Genomic DNA, 18,258 nt, shown 5'->3' with positions numbered 1-18,258 from the left:
TCCCCGGCCGGCTGTACGGCGGCTCCCCTTGGCCTTTCAGACCGGGCGACGTTGGGAGCGCTGCAGACGGAGGAGTGGGGACAGTTCATGCACATCTGCGACGTGATCAACGCCACGGAGGAGGGGTGAGCGGGGCAGGGGGCTGCGGGCCCGGGGCGGGGGGCGTCGGTGGGACGAGCAGGGCCGGGACCTGACCCTTCTCCCGTGGGAAGCGAGAACAGCCGATTTCCATCACGGAGGTAGCGCCAGCGTTGCTCGAGGGCGAAATCGAGCAGTCGACGTACGGTGTGTGTCTAAAGTCACCTAAAATTAAACAGCAGCAGGGAGCAGATATCTTTGGCTCCTAGCGAAGAGTTTTGCCTGCCTCAGTGCCTTTTGCTGCGCCATCAGGACTTGTAGGGATTAGACTTGTAGGCTCTTCGCCATAGATAAGCGTTAGGTGATAACACAGGTCTCTTCCCCGAGCCTGACGTATTTCATTTAACCTGCGCCGCCTGTCAGGCAAAACGCATGCCCTCGTGCTCTGGGAAACCCAGACTGGAAAAGACCTTGAGAGTTTAGTTGCCTGCAACGCTATTTAAATCTCTGTGCTTTTAACTCATTCGGAGTTCCCTGCTATACAACTACTCAGCCAACCCTCATCATGGTGGCAGAGCGAAGCGCTGGCTGCGTTCATGTTCAGTGGGATCCATCCTACCGACGTGCCTGCCTGGGGCTCCCAGGACGGCGTTGGCCTCTTGCACCAAATGGCCACGTTCTGATTTGCTGAGCCGCTTGCTGCTTTGTGATTCCTTGTTCCTACCTGTAAAAAGGGAAGAAGGAAGTTTGTTCCCATGTAAGGTCTGCTTCAGCCTTGCATTGGAAGAACTCACTGCTAGCAGTGGCGTATTTTAACACCGACTGGAGAACTCTCTCCAGGAACATGAGGTATGCCTTAGTTTCTGCACAAGTATCTTCTTTTATATCAGCTTTTCCTTCCTTTCATTTTTTTTCGGATCCAACACTCTCACGTGTGGCTTTTAGAGTTTGGAAGGTCAGTAATAACTCCCTTCCGGTCATTGCTATAAGCAACAGCATGCTTTGACCCTCTGTTCATTTTTCTGTAGAGCTTCTATGTAACAGAGCTTTTTTTAATAAACTACTTCCTCTTGTGTACAGCTTATGCTTACAGAGGAGCTTCTCAAAACTTCCTTCTAGGCAACTACTACTAGTCACAGCCTGTAACAGGATACTGGGAACAGCAGAACTGCTGTATCTAATTAGGCAAATGGTTATTTTAATGCAATATCCAGCTCCTGACCAGAGCATTTCCAGATGCTTCAGAGAGAACAAGAAGCAGGAGTGGAATAGTAGTATAGCTTTTTGCAAGGGAAAGTTTTCCTTCCCTGTCTCATGCTCCCATCCATCACTTCTGTTTTGACTTGATGGTTTACTGGTATGACTGGGTGTGGCAACTCTGTTGCCATCGGATTAAAAAAACAGAGAAGTCTTTTTTTCTGATGAGGTACAGCAATATTTTAAACTCAAGAATGCGGTAATGGTAGATACCCATTTAATTTCATTGGCTTTAAAATATTTTCAACAAAGATTTCTTCTTATCAAAACATTCTATTACTCCGTCTTAGATTCTAGAGAGATCCCAAAGAGACTTTAGGACAACTTGTTTTTGTTGACCAAGAGCACTGAGCTGGCCCTAATAATTATACGCTATAGATAGCCCCTGTTAATCAGGCAAACTGTTTCCTGCACACGATAGGCTAGATACCATCTTCTACCCTTTTCCTCCTACATAGATAGTTAAAAGATAAGGGGTGTATATATAGAAATCAAAATGACTAGGCTAGAAATGCCACTATCTTTGGGGTGGAATGGGTTGTTCATCCATACATGGTAATTACTCAGATGAGTTAAAAGCATCCTGCAATTATAAGATTGGAAGTTAGCCAAGACACCCTTACTCCTGACAGCACTCCCAGGAGAATATTTTTTAATTGCATCCTATATGGAAAAATAGGGACGAGTCAACTCTTGATACAGCTGGCAGTTGTTATTCCCCTTCGTAGCAATAAAAGCTAGATAAGTAAATCTAATGTACAACAGCGAAAGTAATATAGTTTTGGAGGAGACTCTGCAGAGGAGAATAACTTTATTTCTCTGTACAAGTCTCTAGAGTAATGCGGAGTTTGCAGTAACAAACCTGATTTCACTGCTTTGTTACTCCAGTTCAACGCTGAAGCGATTTTGCTGAAATCAATGGGGCAATTGCTCTAGTTTTATGTGGGTGTAAATACAGGGGTGAATCTGGTCCCGTATCTCAGGCTGATATTTTTGGCTCTTGGATGAAGTTACAAATCAGAAAAATAGTCTGACACCTCTGGTAACTTTTTCTACTTAATTTCTTGTCACAGGCCTAAAGATGCAGTTAAAGCGCTAAAGAAAAAGCTTTCAAAAAACTGTAACCAGAAGGAAATCAGGCTTACCCTGTCTGTAAGTACAGCTATATTTACATTAATTAGACACTAAGAAGGAAAACATTTTAAACGATAAGGTGGCATGCAAATTATTACTGACAGAACTCGCCGGGGTGTTTTGTCTTTGTGTGTACAGCGCTACCATGGTGCAGATCAGATGGCCTGCTGGCATTCCACAGAGCAAATTCTTAAATTTAGTGTAGCTTTTTTTTTTTTTAAACCTATACTATATAAAAGTAGCGTACTACTTATTTGCAGTAGTGACTGTCCCTCTGTGAGTGCCCCAACTGTTTGCGAAAGATACAGAGGTTGGGATATTACATAAAAGCTACATCTGACCATTCTGTTACTCACCTTGTGGTACTGATCGTGGTTAAAGCAAGCACGGTATGCAGTGCGGTGGAATGTGCGATACCTGTTTGGTAAAAGTGTTGTTATGTACAAATGAGAAACTTGAATGAAAGGGTAATGATGACGAGTTAAGCAAGGGAGCAAGACCCAGGGTAAGCCACATAAGATTCAGATGTTATGACGAAAGGTTGGAGTGGCTGAGAATATCCTCATTTGGGATAACCTGGCCTCCAGAATCTGACAGTGTTTCTATCCCAGAGTTTGGGGAAGTATAGCGATTTCAGTCAGGTTAACATTTACTGGAGTATGTTAACACAGTTCTCTGATTTCCACTGATAATGTAGGCAGTAGCAGGAAGCTTCTAACACTACCATAAGCCCAGAGTTCCCCACCTGAATTCCTCTTGACTAACAATTATGCAATGGCGGGAAGAATTGAGCTGTTTGTATTTTCAGGTGTTGGGGGTTTGTGTCTTTCATTGTTTGTCTGGAAGTGTTTTCCTCGCCAGTTCCTTTTTTGAGGTTGTAGAGGCCTGTCTGCATTACACTCTGGGTACTGTTACTCATGGGTTTGGTATTTGTTGTGCAAAATCATTATCTACATCAATATGTGCTGAGAAGTGATTAAGGAAGATAGGTGATTGATAGTGTCGAATTGTAGGTTACTTAGCAATTGCCCAAGTGCCTCCTGACAAGTTAGAGATGCAGATAAATGTGTTAAACATACCGATGTATACCTTCAGCTCATTCCATTTCCATACTTCTGTCCTGGCTTCCTCCTCCACTGTCTAATGAGTCACCTTTTTGTGTGTTCTATGTGTTTGCATAACAGAAACGCTTGGTTTCCGCTGTAATTGCAATCCTTGTATGAGATCTGCTTTCTTTCTCCTGCAGTCTTTGTGCACCTTGGTCCTTTTCTGAATATCTGATGCAGTCACCTGGAGTTGTGATAACCCAGTGCTTAGATTTAGGAGCCTTTCTTTGGATATTTACTCTGCAGATATACCCAAGGTGATATTATGGGTTAGCTCTTAAGAACATAAAAATGGGATAAGGATCTTGTTTCAGGCGTATCCAAGGAAGAGCTTTATCGCGTTGACCCAGAAGCTCATTGTATTTACTTGTCGATGGAGTGTGTACCTGGTTGCAGTTGTGCCTGTAGTTCAACATGTTCTCACAGTCTCTTTGCTGTTCAAGTTCCCTTCTCCATGTTTGTTCTCACCCACTCACATGTACACGTGTAACTGTGCCTGCCAGATAATCACATCCTTTTGGCCCAGTTTCTGGTCTTTGACTGCAGGTTTCTTCTCCCCGAGTTCCTTATTTTTTTTATTTGTTTTTTTTTTAAATGAGTGCCAGCCTTTCCTCCAACTCTTCCCACTTTTACTCTTATGTAAGATCTTCCATCCTTTGCCTCTCCCTCTACCATTGGCTCCTTTCATTTTTCAGGTTTTCTCCCAGTACTGCCATCAGTTCAGTATGTGTAAAACCTTTCCTTTGATGACCTCGTTGCTGACCATGTATGACTTTAGACTACTTTGTTCCCAAATAGTCTTTCTACCTGCTGTATCTTCTGTTTTGGCTTCTTGCTTGCTGTAATGAAATTGTTCCTATTTCCCATTTTGAAATGCTTGGATTGGAACAGCAAATCTTTGCAAATAGAAAAACAGAAATAACTTTCAGTTCCTAAAACACAAGACCCCCTTCCCTGTGCAACTCTTATCTCTTAAAAATTGTTCTTCTCTCAGATTTCTACAAAAATAAGGGCCCTTTTTTGATTAACTGTAAGTTATTGTTGTGTTTCCTACAGTAAATATGGTCCTCCAGCTTTTGAGACTCTACATCAAATTGTGTCTCCTGCCCACATTAGATACAATGAAGAAGGCAACAGATCTACAAATCACTTTTCTTTTGAAATGTACTCTGATCCACTTCTATTTATTCAACCTTGAAATTCTGGAATTTAGTCTCTGTAATAAAACTGCTTAAGGAGCTTATTTCCAGAGAATACACACAGGGTGAAATGTGAAGGTCTTCACCTGAAGTAGCATGACTCCATGTGTTAGCCCTGATACTGTCATCAAGACATGTTAAATCTCAACAGTGGCATCATCTTTCTGGCTCACAGATGCTTATTTGTTTACTTGGAGGAAGAAGGGTGAGTGCCAGCTGTATAATGTGTTGGCTGTGGCTTGACTTCATGCACTCATCCCCTGAAGTTACCTAGTGCTTGTGAAGTCACAGGGATCAGGGTGTATGTGTGTCAGGCCATGAAGTTGCTTCATGCAGTGTTTGATAAAGCCAAGAAATCAGGCTTGGCAGTGGTGATTTTGCAATCAGAGTGAGGAGGATTAGAACTTTTAGGCAGGAATCCAACAAAGTGTGTATGTGTTATTTGACTTCTTATTACTAATAGGCTTTGGATACGTAAACTCTGTTTATGTAGTGAACGCTGAGACACCTGTTCAGTTGGCTCCGTAGATCTCCCTTGCTTTTGTAAAGCATTTACTGCAGTGCCCCACTTCTGATGCCTGTAAAGTCTTAGGAACTGAACAGCACATGGGGAAGTAGTTTATTGTAGGTTCTGCTCTCTACCTGTGTCCACGTGCACACTCTTATGTACAAAGCAGTGGGCAGAAATTTAAAATGAAATTGTTGTTTCAGTTCTGCATGACATTGTTGGAAAATATTTTAAAGGAACTCATTGGTTAGATTTAAATTTTGGAGTTTGGTTTTTTTTTTTGCCTTAGGCTTTTTTCTGTTTTTTCTTTTAGTATTCCATATGTTTTCAGATGTGAAAAAAATTTAGCATGGCAAACGTTGCCTTCAGATTTTCCTTTGTTAAATTAACATTTCACAAAGCAGAGGATCTAAAAAACAAAAACATAAGGGAGCCCTCCAGCTCCTCCATCAAAAAAAGTCCAAGTCAATTTTATTACACTTTATGGTACGTAAGGGCAAAGAGGGAAAGAAAAGGACATTGAGTGGGAGCAAAATAAATCCATATTTCAATGTTATGTATATAATTTGAAAAATTCAGGACTTAAAAAAAAAATAATATTTTTGAAATGCAGAATCTTGGTAAAGTGTACATAGCCCCTACGCTGTAGTTGATGAATGTCAGCTGAAAAAGCTGCTCGTAGAGGGTTCTTTTAAATGCTGGCACTTGGAACTAGTCTCTTGCTGTTCAGAAACGCTACTGGGTAGACATGGGTATATGTTTGATAGAGTGGGATCCTGGAGAGGGCTTAATGAGTTGTTCCGTTTGAGTCAGAAATGCGAAGAAGCAAACTGTTCATCTGTGTTTTCTTGCTTTCACCTTAGGTCTGAGAAGTATCTGTCACAAACTACATCCATTCATTACAGCTTTGTGGACCATACCTGGCTGCCTTAGATGAGCAGATAGTACTACTGAATTCTGAGTGAGGTCTCTATAGACAAGAAATATGGTTGACTTTTATCCCCACCAACTTCTCCCCTTTTTGTTTCTGCTTGACAGTTTGTCTCTTCACCTCCGCTCAGATGCCTTGTATCAGTTTAGTTTTGTGTTGCTGATGTGAACCAGAGGGCTTTGGTTGTGCAATTCGTCCTCGTTTTTGCTCAGTGCAGATCTCTTCTCAGCTGGATGTCTGGAATCAGCTAGCCTGGAACATAGCAGCTCTGTCAGTTCCAACAGTTCTCAGGTCCTGCCTGTCATTTAGAGGAAATTTAATGGTTTGGTTGAAGTTAATTTGCCTGTTCTGTTATTAAAAGTTGTTTCTGTTTAGATTCCATAGTGTTATGTGGAGCAATAGTTGACTTGGCCACCTTGGATGGCCACCTTCACTCCCATGGAACTGCTTGGGAAGGTGAAGTCCTATTTGCAATGATAAATAACCATATTTAAGTTCTAATGAAAGGTGTTATTAGCATGAAAGTGGTTCGTCCCTGAATGGTCCATTTAAAAATAATTGAGTAAAATTCTTCTTTTTCTTACACCAGTTTAGTTTCACTCTGAGTGGGCTGTACTGGCATAATGAGTGGAGGATCTCGCCCATTAGTTCAGTATTTTCATTCAGAGGGTAAATACTCAGTCCCTGAAGTAGGGAATTAATAATAGGGAGTAGCATACCAAATTTCCCATGCGCTGGGTCGAAAATGTTTTACACAGACCATCTTTGAAGTACTGCACAGGCAAATGACTTGGCTTATTAGCATATGTTTCATGTACTCTTTCAAATGAAAAATAATGATTCGAGCCAAGATTTTTTTTTTATAATTATCTCTCAGTTTTTTGCACAGCAGTCTGCCAGTGTCTCTTTGTTCTACCCTGTTTTCATTTCAGCAATTTATTTTCTTCTGGTTTTAAGCCTCTTCTCCCATAAGTTCCCGATCACACTGGGAGAAAAATCCCCAAGTCGTGAGGCTAGAAAATTAGTTACTGAAATGATATCAGCTTAGCCAAATATAGTCTGCTCTGATAGGAAAGTATATTTAACCTACTTTTATCAAGATTACAATAGCATCCTTTAAAATCTGTGTTTCCTTTTGAAAAGATATCCTGTCTGTTGCATGATTCAGGGGAAGTTTTGTCTCAAGCTATGAAATTTTGCAAAATTTTGTTAAGTTCTACCCTTTGCTTTCACCTTTCCATCTTCCCTCGTAAACTGGGAGGGAAACTGAAGGTACGGCTGAAGAGCAAAAAGCACAAGAGTGACCTTTTTTTCTCTACGTGGGGCATCATAGTCCTGTGGTCAATCTCCAGACATGAGCAAGACAGGATGAGTTACATTCCTGATTCTGCACCTGATCTGCCTGACCCCAGTTTCCTATCAGGACTTGTATTGGCCTGATTTCAGATGACTGGGACGTAGAGACAGCTTTGATACCTCTTCTGTAAAATGGGAATTGTAATCGGCCACCTGCAGGTGTACAAGGGAGAAGTATTATGTCATTATCCGGTACTGCTGTATTTGATAGAGTGGACATGTTGCTTGCAGGGATCCTACTCTGAGCATTCCAGGCAGAGTTTTGGAAGTAGACTTCTTTCATGAAGATGAATCTGACAATTGGAACAATTCAGCTATTCTGTTTCAAATCAATGTGACCTTTAAAACATGTGGAAAAATTGTACTCTGAGTTGTTGAATTTGTTCTTTTCTGTTTTTTTCATGAATCTCTCACTTACAGGGCAGATTAGAAGAGAGGCATTTACTAATCTTATTTTCTTCTCTTGTAGAGCTCTTCAGAAGCGGTCAGACCAGGGTACTTATGTGTTAGGCAGTGAATTAATTCTATTACTGAATCTGTACAAGTCATTTTTTAAGCTATGGACAGATTTCATGCTGTTAAGGGACCCAGTGTTCAGTAACGGCTATGATATGGAAACAAGTGTGACCATACTTGTCTGTTAAAAATAGTATAACTCTGGCTAACACATCTCGTTTTGTATTGCGTAGGTGTACACGCAGTGAGCTACTGTTTCCCTATAGTAACCTCATCAGGCATTCTAGTGAGATAGCTGGCAATAATCTGTTCATATCCATTTGTATTCTTCCCCATAACACCTTGGAACAAATTAAACAAAAGGAAACAAAAGCAGTCAAGTTGGTTTTTTTTTTTCCTAGTATCTGAGTAACAGAAGCTTTTTGTGTGTGCAGCTGCTTGACATGTGTATAGAGAACTGCGGCCCACGATTCCAGTCTTTAGTTGTGAAGAAAGATTTCTGTAAAGACAAGCTGGTGAAGCTACTGAATCCAAGATACAACCTGCCAATTGACATGCAGGAGAAAATCTTGACCTTTATCATGGTAAGTCTAGAGTAAACAGTAAATGTTAGTGCCTCTGCTATAAGGTAAACATTTAATGATGCGGCCCATTTCTCTACTGTAACATACTCATGGGAACCTCTTCCTAAAGCAGATTTTATTCTTGCTGCTACTGCTTTGTGCAGAGGTAGCAGAGACTGGAAGGCGAAGGGAGAGAACTGGAAAACTGTCAACCTCCGCCTTTTATATTCCCCTCCCAGTCTGTGTATGTGCTCCCTCTGTGGTTGCAGATGAGAGGTAACTTGGGAGCTTTTCTGGTTCCTGCTGCTTTGATTGGAGTTAGCTGGAGTGGATGGAGGGGATAAACTGCCTTTAGGACCACATATTTTAGAAGCACTTGTCTGACCCACTGACTGTCTGCTTCTGTGACTGTTACTGTTCCTGTTATTTCAAAACTAGACGTGGGCCCGAGGTTTCCAAGGAATGGTGGATGTGAGTGAAGTAAAAGAAGTTTACCTAGAATTGCTGAAGAAAGGAGTGGAGTTTCCATCTTCTGACACAAGCAGAGGGGGACCTAAGGTAGGGATACACAAGGATACTTCATTAACCGTTGTAAATCGGACACATGTGTTAATTGTATGAGCTGTGTAGACAAAGAAGGTGTGTTTGTTTTGTTTTGTTGGGTTTTATTTATTTATTTATTTAAATGCTCCAAGGCAGAATATGACCAACCTACTTAAGCATGTGAGCAGGAGTCAGTTTCCATTATAACAGCTAAGCTACCAACAAAGGAACTTGGCCTATATAATAGTTTATTTTATATCAAGCCACAGATTAGTGGATACGTTCTCAAAAAGGAAGCTTTCAAAGTGTGTAAAGGATTGGGTATGTGGTTTACCTCAAAATGAATGAGAGCTGAGTGCTCCAAACTTGTCAACTTCTGAAAGCCTCCACTAAAATGAGTAAGATTTTAACAAAAACATGTAGTGTTCAGAATTATGAACATTATCTATCTTTACAACTAAACCAGGAGAGGTAGAAATCTATAAGAAAAGATTATTGTCTATGTATCTCTCCAGCTGTTTGCACAACCTGTACACAAGAAATGTTGTTTAAGCATATGTATCACTGTGTAGGATTTAGGACATGTAGCATAGTATGGCTTGAGCATTGGACGTCAGCTGAAAATACAGTACATGTTCTAAATCCATTCTTTCCAGAATTTTTTCTCTATTAGAAGAGTTTCCCCAAGAGTTTTGAGAAGTGTGAATGCCATCCGGCACTGGGTGGAACTTTGCGATTACAGAATTAGGTGTTTATGATCAGTGCAGACAGGAATGATTCAGATTTATCATGAGTTTGATTTGATGATTGAATAGTGGACTGTACACAAACTTATATATTTGAAGGTTGTTTGAACAAGCTATGTGGAGAATGCCCTCAATAGACAATCTTTTTTTTCCCCTCACCTGGTACAGTAGAGATGATTCTCCGATTCTCCGTACCGCATATATCTGCCAATTAAATCAGTGGCAAACCTTCTGTTGATCTCAGCAATGGTAGACCTGAACACAGGTTTTAGCTCCGTCCCTAGGAAGTGAAGGACTTGAAATGTGTAGTCTTGTGCAGGTTGGGTTTTGAATTAGAAATTTCTTTATAGCCATCAGTTCAAATGCAATGCAAGTGAACCTTTCTGCAGACAGTGTGTTCCAGCTTTTTGATCCAGGCGGCCTTTGTAATTCATCTTCTGCAGAGACCCAGACTTAAACCCCCAACCTTTCCACTACTTCCAAGCATTATAAACTACTCTTCATTGTAAAATTGCAGGGGCACTTTGGGAAGGATTCTAGGCTGTTGTAAGGCTGAAGAGCTGAAGGAGCTAGCCTGATCTTAGCCATTCCCACTTTATTCTGTGATGGAATTTACTTCCAAATGTGTTGAAAAACTATCTGATTTCCAAGCCCCATTTCATTACAAAACAGCCATTACATTTATTATTGTAAATAGACCTTGCTCAACAATTTCCCTGGGAGCATTGATTATGCGAAAGCTAATGCCCAGTTGTCTAGTCTGACAAAGATGTTTTGTAGCTCTCTCGTCTGGATGTCTGCTTCAATTCTTTTGTTAAACCCAAGCTCTGCTGTTTTGTCTTTCCGCAGACTTCATCTCAGCCTTCTACAAAGTCATCACCATCTTCAGCTAATCCTGCAAAACGTTCTTTGCTGCCTCTTCCCACAGGCCCAACATTACTGTTGACTCCTGAGCAGGTGCAGTACTACAGGTTTGGGGGGGGGCAGGTCCACTTGAAATGTCCTGGTAATGTGTGTTTTTGACAACCTGGGTGCGTAGGCCACTGGAAGGGACCATCAATTCCAGTGGCATAGTTCTATATTCATAGCTTTAGGTTCGTTCTCCTGAAGGTGTTTTTTATGGTGTTGTGCCAAAGCAAAGTAGGCAACAGAAGTGAATTCAATAAATGCTGGGCAGTACCCCAACCACAAAGTGGAATCATGCACTCAAGCATGAGGATATCTAATGATCTCTTATGATGTTGTTATGCAAACTGATAAAAGTTACTTCAAAGATAAGTGAGAAAGCCAAACGTACTTTTGCGTAAGGCTTGTGTGAAGAGATTACTCTAAAAAGCAGAAAGGAAAAGGAAGTTCACTTCCATCCCAGCTTGGCCAGTAGGTAACTAAAAAGAGCAGCAGTAACATCAGTGAGAGGGATTAACTGTAAGGAAAATGAGTAGTACTATCAGACTTGGCTCTGTGTGTGATTGCACATGTAAAAGCTGAGCTAATGCCATTTGTTTTCATGGCATGTCACTGGAGTAAAATAATGCTAATTAGGCCCATATTATACCTAATGGGGAAGAAAGTATGTATTAGAGGTAAGAATTATTCTGCTCACTCTGTTCGCCTACGCAATATTCTGTCCTGTTGAACTCAACAGATTGGGAAACTATACAGTGAACTAGATATGGCAAAAATGAACGTGAGAGTCATGTCATCAATATTAAAAGAAAATGTTCCTGGCTCTGAAAATCCAGATGATATGAATCTTTTACAGGTATGTGATAATTCATTGGTAAGGCCTATTTGGTTTGGTCAAAGTTTTGATTTTAAAATATGTTGTATCCGTTCTCGTAACAGCTGGATTCAGATTGTCAGATGAAATACGACAACAGGTTTCTATCCCTGGTTTTGCTCAGCTTTCTCCTGTCGCCTTCACCTTCCCCTGACATCTAGATAGTCAGGAAAGCACAATACAGCTTGCAATGCAAGTTCAAGCTCTAGGGAATTCCAATGGCAAAGGAATTTCATAATGGAGTGTTCTCTGTTAAGCATGTTCTGTCAAACAGCCCTGAGAACATTCCACCTGAACGCAGTTGCCTTGTGGGAAAATAGATGATGACACAGTCTCTCTCTCATATCCGTCCTGGAGTTTTCAGTGCTCTCTTTATTATTACCAGTACCTTAAAGGCAGACTGAAGGCCAGTGAAGAATATGAAGCATTTGTTCTGTGTGTGACCTCCAAGCTTGGGAACTTGCTGTGCTATAGATGAATCCACGTGCTCTTAAAGTGTAGCCTGAAGGAAGCGTATTGCAATAGTCGAGTTCAGATTTGACAGTGAATATGCAGGCATTCTTCTGTGGTGTCAGTTCTACTTGCTCATGCTGTATTTTCTATTTTAGAAATTAAAAATGCGGTATTACTTTAGCATTTCAGTAGTGAACTATATCAATGGACGTTCTTCTGTTTCATATTGTCTTCAAGAATTTAAAAAGCTTTTACCACATCCTTTTTTTTTCTAAACTTACCTCCAAACCTCTATGATGAGGAAGCATTTTTGGCAATTTGTCAGCATTAAATCTGTTGGAGAACTGATCTCATTTTTGCAAGCCTTCAGAGTGCTTCTCTTGCCCAGTGGAGAATTTTTTCCTTTGCAAGGAGCCCTCACTGGGTGCTGTTGGTTTGCTGTCAAGGTTGTACTGTTCAGCTGTGGCCATTTATGCTTTGGCTCACAAGTAGAGGTGAGATATGGAGAGACAGCAGCAGTTTGCCACTGTCTCTCATCTTTAACGACAGGCAGCACTGCTGGTCTGGAGGAACCAGATAGGAGCCAGATGCAAACTCTCAGTGGCTTTAGCTCCCCTGGAAATTCCTCACATCTCCAACACTGTCTCTTTTGCAGAGATTTGTGGAGCTCTGAGTCCAAGGAGGAAGGGCCTGTGAAGCAATGATCTGAGCGGAGTAGACTTTAAACACAGGCAAGGCAAACAGCTGTTGCAATAGATTACAGAGGGCTGGCATTGCCTGCACTGAAGGGTTGGGTATAGGTTGTTCCAGCAATGGACACCACCAGCTAATCTATGGCTGTTGTATGCACAGTACTTCACTGCTGTAGTGGTACTGCCACCAGGGAGGCTGCCAAGGTGCAAACTGGCCTTGATGATTTAACCAAACAGTGAAAGATACCCCAGGTAGGAGAATACACTGGTTTAATATACTTGGCCACCTCTGTCCAGTCCATGACAAGATAAGTGTCTTCGATTGCGAAACAGGAAAAGTATCTCTCATTTCCTGTCTCTTACTATGGCCCTTCTGCATGTAGGCACAGATTAGGTTTCCCGCAGTAAACCAGTGGATTCTTATTAACACTCCCAGTAATAAAATTGTTGGCAAAAGTTTGAGGACAGGGTGTGGAGTTCCCATTTGTGGGAGAATGACTAAAAACTCATTCCTTCTGTGTTAATTTCAGTGTTCTTTCTGTTCTTTTCCCCTGTGCGCTGAGTGGTATAAAGCATCAAGCATGGCTAGCCTGTTCCTTTAACGATGTTTAATGTTCCCTTTTGTTTGTAGCTCTACCCGGATTGCTTGGATTAGGCTTTTGTTGTCAGAGAACAAAGTCCTTTATTATAAGAGCTGCTTGTTTAGGCTTTGAGTGAGTTGGAGACATTAATTTCAGTCCTTCTGATGATCTGGAGTCTCTCAATAAAAACTGTAACAGGGGGTATACTTCAGCAGTGCAACATATTTTCAGTTCTGTAACTTCATTAGTGGCTAGGCTCCTCCCTTTCTCCACCCTGTTTTGGACAAGGCTTAAGATAGATCTCACTTGAAATATTGCACTGGCCAGTAACAGTAGTTAAAGAATAGCTAGAGCTCAGTATCAGCCAAGAAGAGTAACAAACTTTTGTACTGGACAGTGAATAGACATACTTGATGGACATGCAGGAATTTGGGTCCAGATCATCAGCTGGTAAGAATTAGCACAAATCCATTGGAATCACTGATGATTGTTATACCAGCTGGTAGTCCGTCATTGTAAAACTCCAGTTTTCAAAACATAAGAGTGCATGCATCGTTGTGGGTAGGAGCAAAGCCTAGCAAATCTGTGCTTGAAATGAGTGTCTCGATTTCCTTCTCTGTTGAAAAATGATATTTACAAAGAAGCTAGTCGGCCTGTATAATGGAATCGTAAGAAGTACACATTTTTTAAATGTGGATCAGGTAGTAAAGTTGGAGAGGTTTTAAATTTAATTACTGACATTAAACTGAATACACTTGTGTGTTTTATCCTAGTCTATGAAGATACAGTACTGAAAGGTACAGTACTTTTTAATTCTTATGCAGATTTGGCAAAGGGGTGCAAAATTTCTTTTTACATAAATAAAATAATTTATTTACATGAAGTATATGTTTTTTGAGGAAAAATCAGTGCGTCTAAACTTCTCCACTTCGAGGAATAGTTAGAGCTAGACTTGTGTCACAGAGCACTTCTGTCTTTAGATTGCTGTTGTCTTTTCTCCAAGCAGATGTTGGACAGGATCACATCCATTACATCCATGCGAAGTATCCTGCTGAGTTTAATCAGCCTCACACAAGATCAAATCAAATGTGCTGTGCTCTGCGTCACCCAGAGGGGTCTTTGTTATTTTGCAATTTGTAATTTAGGCCTTAGAGACAGATACATCTTTAGAAATAAAGGTAGGTCAAGGGGTAGGAACTGGTTAGGGGTAGAAGTTCTGCCTGTGATGATAGGAGTTGTCAGCCTGCCTTGCAGAGATCAAAGACATGAAAATTATGCTATTTGCAATGTTTGGTATGTGTGTGGTTTGTATAAATTAAGGAATGCTACCCGTGAGTCTGCAGTGCTCAAATGTCTTATCATTCTTCTCCAGAACTGACAAATTGGGAGATCACAGTTATGATTTGTCTTTTTTTTTTCTTTCACTGTCTCGGGCAGAAACTGTATAAGACCTGTCGGATGATGCAGGAGAGGATTATGGAATTGTTGGTGACAGTGGAGAATGAAGATGTGATAGTTGAGTTAATACAAGTAAATGAAGATCTGAATAATGTCCTCCTGGGCCATGAAAGGTAAGTGCAGAGCATCTCTCCTCACATTTGGTATTCTAACTGAATGGCCACAGACATCCAATGTTGATCCTCCACCAGGAGACAGATTTTGTCCTTAAATACAGAGAAGAAACGTGATGGCAAAAAGAGAAAAAATATATATTTGCCTTCCCCTAAACACTTCAGAAGCGGTTCATAAAGGTGGTTGGAAAACTGTTAGAATGGGATAAGACAAGTTAACAGCATAGACAGGAAATCAGATGGAGGCACGTAAACAAAAAGCACTTTGGAACTTGACGTCCCTTTTTGGTACTGCGCAGTGAATTTGTCATCAGTCTGCTACAAACCCTTTGGTGCTGGTGGTGGTTCTTATCTCTGTTAAGTGTAAATGCTTCCAGGAAAGACTACTTATTCTCCTTTCTAAACAACTTTGACAGCTTTACTGCAGAAATCGGCCATGGAATAGCATTCTGCCTCATTGCATGCTTAAGAGAGTCACTTGCTTTTCTCAACTGGATTGAAACACGCTGTTCTACTTGTCTTACAGCAGAAAATGTTTTTCTTTATACATGGAAGCACCGTGGTGCTTGCATTGACATCCTGTGTATTTGTCTGTTATGCTATCGGTAGCACGACTAGATGCTAGCAAAACTGAAATGAATTTTTAACTCAAAATTCCAGTATTGTCCCCCAAAATATCACAGTGAGTATCCTCAGGTAGAGTATTGTGGTTTAACAGGAACTCGCCTTCCATGTTAAGTAGCTTATCTCCTCCATGGCTAAGAAATGTTCCAAAAATCATTATGCATCAAGTGCAATGATTCATGATTAAATTTAGCAGATTTAGAGGGTTCAGTCATTTTTTTTTTTTCCTTTTTAAACCTCTTCTGAATGCTGCACTGAAAATATCACTAATTCTTCTAAGTGTCATTGCACAAAATTTGGGCCTTATCTTGACCAAATTCAGTTTTCGTTTATCCTTAAATCTTATGTCTACAGCAGCGTTAGCATACTTTACAGTAACTCCTTGAACGAATGGTGTGCTCACTTCTTGCTTTAGGAAGTTTTTCGTTTTAGTAAAGCAAAACCAGAATTCTGTTCAGCTTCTGTAAATCCACTGAAATCAGATGTGGGCTTATGCTGAATCTGGCAAGGCCAAGAACCTCTTGAACTGTGAATAGTAGCTTGTGGGTGCAATTCAATAAATTGCTGATGTAAGACTCGCCTGGTGATGGAAGGAGCAATTAATTGGCCATGTGAAACTGGACAGAAAACTTCCGTGTTTTAGTACTATAATGTTACTGTTTATATGTAATGAGTCTTCTGGGGTGAAGCTGTGTTGCGCTTGAGAGTTGGTAAGTGTTAAAATTTATTTGGTTAATGTTTGCAGAAGATTTGTTCTGTGGAACTCCCTCTGAACAGTGAGTGTGTAGAGGACAAACTGATTTTAACCAGCTGCATCTGTTTTATATTATGTGTATTGTTTGAAGACAAGGCGTGCTGCATTCTCTAACATAGAGTCCAAATTACATCAGGAGCAATCACCATTGTGCAATAAACTGGCCTCGTGTGTGTAACAATGACTCCCTCTAGTGGCTCTGCAACTTTTCCGTTCTTCCCGTATTTCAGATAAATACGTTCTGCAGTTGGAGAGGTTTTTTCTTCTTCTGTTCCCCCCTGTATATGTACTATCTTTGTGGACCTCACCAGTATGGTAACCCTGAATAGCAGTTGTGTAGACAGTCCCATGCCTCTACCACTTAGGGCTCTTACTTCTGAAACAGGTCGGCGTTATGGATGCTGAATAGCACTTGACTGTCTCTCCTCTGGGCCCAGTGTAGCACTGCTATGACTCCCCATATGTAAATATTTATGCAGGTGGATTTTCTGGTTTCTTTTTTTTTTTTAATTATTTCCAACACCTGAAATAATGAGAAGGCATAGAATGCCCCAGAGTAGGCATGTGGTGGTGGGACCTCTGAGGACAGGCGGCTTCCTGGGACTCAGCTGGAAGAGTGTTCTGGTCAGAAGGAGCCAGATCTGGCACAGCGTGTGTTCATAGTTGCCTGTCTGGCATGAACAGAGGCAAACTTTATTGTCAGCTGTGCGTTGGTTTTCTTCTGGAAGAAACAGGTGGCTGTCTCCAAAAGTGAGCCCAAGAACAAACTGGCGTTAGTATAGGTGATCAGAGGACCACAGCCCTGGCGAAGAGAGTCACACTGCTAGTGCAGAGACAAGTGCCCCACAGAAAAGGACCTGTAGTGGTTGTTTGGTACCTTGGAGTCGTTTGATAATCAAACCTTGATTATAACTGATTTCGTGTCCAAATTGAACACTTAACTCTAACTTCAACAGGTTCTCTCGAAACAGAGTTCGTTTTTTGGAGAATCAGAGAATACAACGTGAACGCATGGAAGTGAGTAATTACAGATTAACTCGTGAACTGCAGGACTGAAACATTTTTTCCTGTTCATTGTGAAAAATACACTTTTGATACATGCAGACTTTTATTCTCTAGCAGAGAGGCACAGGAGACAGCAGGCTGATACTACTCATTGATTTTTCTGAAGTCTCACTTGCAGAATTTCATGCAAATTCATGTAACTAAAGTAGCAAATGTCAAATCTAAGATGGAAGCTTGGTCAAGAAAAAGGAGAGAGAGATCTATTCAAATGCTGGTTTATTACCTCTACAGCTAGGTGCTATTATCTGCCATAAACAAAATGAGGAACCATAATGTTTCTTTTCATTTGTTCTCTGTTAAGCATTTATAGACTGAAATACTATTACCCTACCCGAATTCACTAGTACTGATGGTTTTTTCTGAGTCAAAGCTTTTTCTGAATTGTGAATAATGGCTTGTAGCACATCTTTAATGACTATCCTTTATTGATTGGTAATTATGGTTGTTAATTATATCGCCCAAAGTAGTTTTGCACATGTTTTTCAGCTTCTGCTAAGCCATAATTGTGTGTAGTCTCTAGGACTCAATATGAAAATGACTGCATTGTGAATGCTGAAACACAGCTGACAATTATTAAAAAAAGGTAGAAGACGATCTTGTTTTCCTTGAAGAGCTGCTATTACTACATTCTGGTTATGCTGGTGGATGTTTTTGCTTGATGATGCACTGTTGGATTAGTTAATAGTCCAAATGGTGCAGTCTGTGCATTTTTATATTAGAGTCTCCAAGTTTAAAATGCATCATCAGTTTTTTTTAATCTGGTGTGACCAAACCCTTATGATTCAAGCATGTACTTTTATTAAAATCTTTGATTGGCAACATTTTTGTTTTATTTCTAACACATTCACAGGAGAAACAAAG

General features: G+C 40.7%; 1 protein-coding gene across 3 annotated transcripts in view; it reads left to right on the top strand.

Annotated features, from left to right (window-relative positions):
* Positions 1-18,258, top strand: part of TOM1L1 (target of myb1 like 1 membrane trafficking protein) — a 30,350-nt gene that overhangs the window by 6,520 nt on the left and 5,572 nt on the right. For all 3 annotated transcript variants that reach the window (XM_075111345.1, XM_075111344.1, XM_075111343.1), the window contains 8 exons: positions 41-125; positions 2,409-2,487; positions 8,460-8,609; positions 9,027-9,146; positions 10,727-10,834; positions 11,523-11,639; positions 14,821-14,954; positions 17,289-17,349. In XM_075111345.1, coding sequence (XP_074967446.1) covers positions 88-125; positions 2,409-2,487; positions 8,460-8,609; positions 9,027-9,146; positions 10,727-10,834; positions 11,523-11,639; positions 14,821-14,954; positions 17,289-17,349 — 807 coding nt within the window. In that variant the 5' untranslated portion in view covers positions 41-87. The remainder of the gene's footprint in view (positions 1-40; positions 126-2,408; positions 2,488-8,459; positions 8,610-9,026; positions 9,147-10,726; positions 10,835-11,522; positions 11,640-14,820; positions 14,955-17,288; positions 17,350-18,258) is intronic.

The sequence above is a fragment of the Phalacrocorax aristotelis genome, chromosome 16 (genome assembly GCF_949628215.1).
Source record: "Phalacrocorax aristotelis chromosome 16, bGulAri2.1, whole genome shotgun sequence".
In the NCBI taxonomy this organism is placed as follows: Eukaryota; Metazoa; Chordata; class Aves; order Suliformes; family Phalacrocoracidae; genus Phalacrocorax; species Phalacrocorax aristotelis.
This window is presented reverse-complemented; position numbering and strand designations above follow the sequence as displayed.